The sequence below is a fragment of the Brachyhypopomus gauderio genome, unplaced genomic scaffold (assembly GCF_052324685.1).
Source record: "Brachyhypopomus gauderio isolate BG-103 unplaced genomic scaffold, BGAUD_0.2 sc292, whole genome shotgun sequence".
NCBI lineage: Eukaryota > Metazoa > Chordata > Actinopteri > Gymnotiformes > Hypopomidae > Brachyhypopomus > Brachyhypopomus gauderio.
In genome coordinates, this window is record NW_027507113.1 from 71,430 (window position 1) to 76,429 (window position 5,000).

The 5,000-nt window shown below is 51.4% G+C and overlaps 1 protein-coding gene across 4 annotated transcripts in view; it reads right to left on the reverse strand.

Moving 5' to 3' along the window:
- LOC143504541 (cotranscriptional regulator ARB2A homolog) overlaps positions 1-5,000 on the reverse strand; it is a 44,455-nt gene that overhangs the window by 31,524 nt on the left and 7,931 nt on the right. For 3 of the 4 annotated variants that reach the window (XM_076995946.1, XM_076995945.1, XM_076995947.1), the window contains exons 2-3: positions 3,231-3,296; positions 1,677-1,868 (exon numbers count right to left, since the gene is read on the reverse strand). In XM_076995946.1, coding sequence (XP_076852061.1) covers positions 1,677-1,868; positions 3,231-3,296 — 258 coding nt within the window. Of the gene's footprint in view, positions 1-1,676; positions 1,869-3,230; positions 3,297-5,000 lie in introns of those variants that run through there. The other variant, XR_013127576.1, reaches the window with a different exon arrangement.

The window sequence follows — 5,000 nt, forward strand, 5'->3', positions numbered from 1 at the left end:
CCCCCATCCTAACAGAGCGCCGACAAGCAGAGTGGCCAAACTGATGGCAGATCATCTAGCTGACGCCTCGGGCATCTTTGTTTATACCGCGGGCACACACGAACACACACAGGCACATGCGGGCACACACAGGCACACGCAGGTACACACAGGCACACGTGAGCACACGCAGGCACACGCGAGCACACATGGGCACACGCGGGCATGCACGGGCACACGCGGGCACGCACGGGCACACGCGGGCAGCGGGATTCCGCCGCTTGTAAACGCTATTATGATGATGTAAGAGCGCGGGAGCCACGATGCTTATTTAGGGTGATGAACGGCCAATAGCAGACAGCTGTCAGTGTGTGTACCCGCAACACACCGCCATGGCACACGCAATAAACCACTTTATGGTAACACACACACACACACACACACACACACACACACACACACACACACACACACACACACTCATCATCTCTCTCCAGAGTTTCCTGTCTCGCACAGAGAGTGACTTTGCCGGCAGACACGGATGCGGGAGAGCGTGTTTTATGACATTTCGGAGGAAGAGAGAAGGAGATGTCCCCTAAGTCGATTTGAACGCAGAGGCCGATGAAATTACACAGGTAGCAGTGGGCGGCGTGACAAACGACCGCCGCCGTGCACGGAAATAACTCGGCCGGGGGAGACGCTCTCCGACAGAGGAAAGAAATGAAAACCTAAATTACAGTTTACAGTACACACACAACTACAAATGCCCTGTTTCTGCTGGGTAAATAAATATGTAAGGAAGGCAGTTCAGCAGAGAGGAAGGTACTGAGACATCACACACACACACAGTGTTACCACATCACACACACAGCGTTACCACATCACACACTCCGACAGGAGCTGGACTACAACCAGTCACGCCAAAACCATGACAATAGAAGAATATGATCAAAGAGCAGAAATGACACAGAGTAAGATGTATCAGAACACACACACACACACACACACACACACACGTGTGCATACATACACAAACACACACACACACTCTCTCCCAAGCGCCATCACAGTGTCACTTCATCACACATCTGATTCTCAGTTTGAACAGAACTGCTCAACTCAGACTTCATTTCCTCACTTAAATGACCATTAATCTCCAGACAGCAAATCCCAGCTACACAACGGAACCGGATTAAATTAGCTAAACGATGGCTTTGCTCCTCCCAGGAACGTCTGAGACCACAGCTGTCACCCCCCTGCACCTCAGGAACCAGTGGCAGAAGGCCCTTAACCCGGGGCACGGTGTGAGGAAGACCCAGGAGAGAGGCCCGGGGTCATGGGGTCAGGGTGGAGGTCCAGGTGGAGTCAGGGTGGGTGTGTGGGTGAGGGGGTCAGGGTGGGTGTGTGGGTCAGGGTGGGTGTGTGGGTGAGGGGGTCAGGGTGGGTGTGTGGGTGAGGGGGTCAGGGTGGGTGTGTGGGTGTGTGGGTCAGGGTGGGTGTGTGGGTGAGGGGGTCAGGGTGGGTGTGTGGGTGAGGGGGTCAGGGTGGGTGTGTGGGTGAGGGGGTCAGGGTGGGTGTGTGGGTCAGGGTGGGTGTGTGGGTGAGGGGGTCAGGGTGGGTGTGTGGGTGAGGGGGTCAGGGTGGGTGTGTGGGTGAGGGGGTCAGGGTGGAGGTGCGGGCAGGGTGTCGAGCTTTACCTCCATGGCTCTGTTGATGAAGGGGATCTGGGTGCCGCTGTCCAGGTCGTTGTTGATGATGAGGCGTCGGGCCCACTGGCCGGCCCGCACCACCCCGCTGCCCTGGATCAGCACCAACAGACGGGCCGGGTTGGTCAGCGCGTCCTCACTCACGTAGACGAAGCTCTTCGGTTCGTCCTCCGTGGCATCCACCTGGGACCGGCACACGGCACCGTCAGGTCTACACCCTCGGCCTGTCTGAGAGGCGGTGCTCACTCTGAACTAAAAGTCCGAAAAATTTACTATTTTCTTTATGTTTTGTCTGAGAAATTTATCGTCATGGCGTCTTGCAGACGCTCTTGTCAGAGCGACGTACATATTTATCGGTATGACGTGTGCTCCCTGGGACGAACGTACGTGGACGCCGCGCTACGGCGTCGTACGAAGAAGTCGTCATTCGTATTTTTACAAATCAAACGTGTCGCTCCCCGTCTTTCCACTGCAGTTTTAGAAAGTTTGAGAGCTTATTTATCTGAAGCATTGTTATTTATCTTGCTAAATCTGGGTAATCCTCAAGTTTAAAACTCCTCAATCCCTCTTCGATTACTCTGGTTTGGTTAAACACGGGGCCCGCGCAGCAGACATGCAAATGGCTGCAGAGTGAGACACAGAGTGAGACGCAGAGTGAGACGCAGAGTAAGACGCAGAGTGAGACACAGAGTGAGACACAGAGTGAGACGCCAAGTGAGACACAGAGTGAGACACAGAGTGAGACACAGAGTGAGACACAGAGTGAGACGCAGAGTGAGACGCAGAGTGAGACGCAGAGTGAGACGCAGCTCCCAAAGCACCGACAACACCGGCCCCTCCTCCATTTTTTTTTGGCGGGAGATTGTACAGCGCGTGGTTCGGGCAGGCCCGGAGACGTCTCATTTGTTGCTCCGTAATGCTCACGCTGTAATGACTCCGTCTCATCACCTCTACACATTTAATTTTTATGTCTCCCCTTCAAAATGGACGTCGATGAACACGGTTCAACTGTACAGTCAAGCGCGTCACATGGCGAGAGCCCCTCGTTGGCGAGAACGTGCCGGAGCCTCAGGAAAACGACAACAAGAGCTCCTGCACTCGGTTAAAGGTGTTTACGACCTGTAAAAACTTCCACTTCCTCTCAGGTGATTTACGTACAGTAATATACCAGCCTTTTTAAAATGACGTGAATTATGCCGTATTTACCGGCCGCAAACAGTCGCAATTCAAAACAGTACTTTGCCTTCAAAAAAATAATAAAGCTACAGCACAGCCGAGCGGATCAGACCGTGTCTATTAAACGGAGTCTCTTTAAGAACATTTAAACACAAAGCATGATGAAAGCAAGGTTGGAAACGTAAAACACTAAATCTTCTTCAGAGCTGCTGACTGAACTGGGAGCACTTGATGTGGAAGCTTATTCAGAGTCACGCTTCCTGAGGATTCAGTGCTGTTCCTTTCTTTTCTTTACTGGTCCGGCCCGCGAGGCTCTCGTGCCGTACGGACGGGTTTAGGAGACGCCCTGCTTCCCCCAGGCCCACTTACTGGAAGCGTCTCTCTCCTCAGGCCGCAGTCCTGCTCCAGACGCTCGTAGACGTACTGCGTGATGATCTGCAGGAGAGAAGAGACGGCCTTTATTTGCGCGCCTGGCATAATTAAAACAAAATGACCCGTCTTTACCATGAGCATTAGGAATAACAAACTCAGAGCTACGTCAAATATTCCACAGCGGTATGTGTAAACCGAGACAGCCGGAGAGACATGAGATAGCTCAGACCGTTAAATAGTACAATTTACTCTATAAACACATGTATCATTTTGTCAAGTGGTTTAGTATGAATGCCACACTAGTGTGTCCTGACACAGCTAACAAACCAGGTCTATATACACAGCTTCAGTGATATTCCATTTAGATGTTCTGTAAGCTAAGCAGACACACTTCGTTATGTATGTACACACTACGTACGTTTGGCCTCTGGACCCCCGGGCCAGGGAGATAATTGAGACGGTCTCTGCTGAACTTGTTTTGAGCAGAAAGTGAGAGTCTGTCGGCCCAAAGCAGGGGAAAAAACCTCGACTGCGAGCGGCGGGTTGATGTGAGGTATGTTTATCCCCCCGGCTACACAACCAAGGAAACTTGTACGGAGCGTAGTTTCAACCCAGGGCCAGAAGTTTTATGGTTCAACGACATCAACAACTTTTGGCGGTTTCTTCATCGCCCTCTCACTGCTCACCCTGCCCCCCCCCCACCACCACCACCACCACCACCACCACCTCCACCTCCACCTCCACCTCCACCTCCACCTCTCCACACTCTGTGGCAGTTGAAAAAACAAGGTTTTATGGGGTGGGTGAGGACTGGGGTGGCTAGCAAAAGGTCAGACGTGTCTTGGCACAGGTCAGACCTTGCGGGGGGGGCAGGTGGTGAGGGGAAGGGGAGCTTAGCACCTGTGCTGTGTCCCAGATGGATCCCTCAGAGAGTCGTTGTGTGTGTGTGTGTGTGTGTGTGTGTGTGTGTGTGTGTGTGTGTGTGTGTGTGTGTGTGTGTGTATCCGAACACTAGCACGGTCAGCTGCTGTGTCGGTACGGTCTTCGCTGTTTGTGTGAGGTCCTCCCGTTCTTGATGTGACCAGTATATAAATGTCTGGATTAAGCCATAAGCTGATTCAGAGGACACTGATTCCACCACGATGATCCAGGCCTATGTTTGAGCTAACATCATGAAGCAGCCTTTAAAAACAACACACTGAAACACTCACAGGCGGTTTTGACGAGAAGGACAGGTGTTAGCAGCGCTCCTTCTGATTGGCTGGGGCAGTAGAACACGAGAGGGGCAGGGTAGTTGGGAATTTGCAACCGCTAACGCTAAGCTAACACTTTAAACAAAAATGTGTTTAAAAAAAGATGAGAACAATACATTTTAAAATTAAAATTCCAGTACAGCTCTGCTCATTAGATTTGCATTGACACATTTTTGTTGTGGGGAAAAAAAAAAAATCTTCAAAGTCTATTGGTTGAAAAACATTATTACGGAATAATAACAAAATCATGGTAACACAGTCCTGTAAACACACAAGACATAAGCCACTGTTTATTTGATTACAAAAAACAGAAGCGAATTAGGGCCCAGACGAGCTAATGCAGTGAGATATTAGCAGGCGTCAGCGGTCAGACAGCCCAAATGAGATGACGGACCTCGCTACACTACACCCGCTGCAGGAGGAGGGAGCGACGGCCGAGACGCGGCCCGCTCCGTGCAACCTAATTCACTAAAATGTCAGGGTCGCTGATGAAGGCTAAAATGATTGTGAAGTG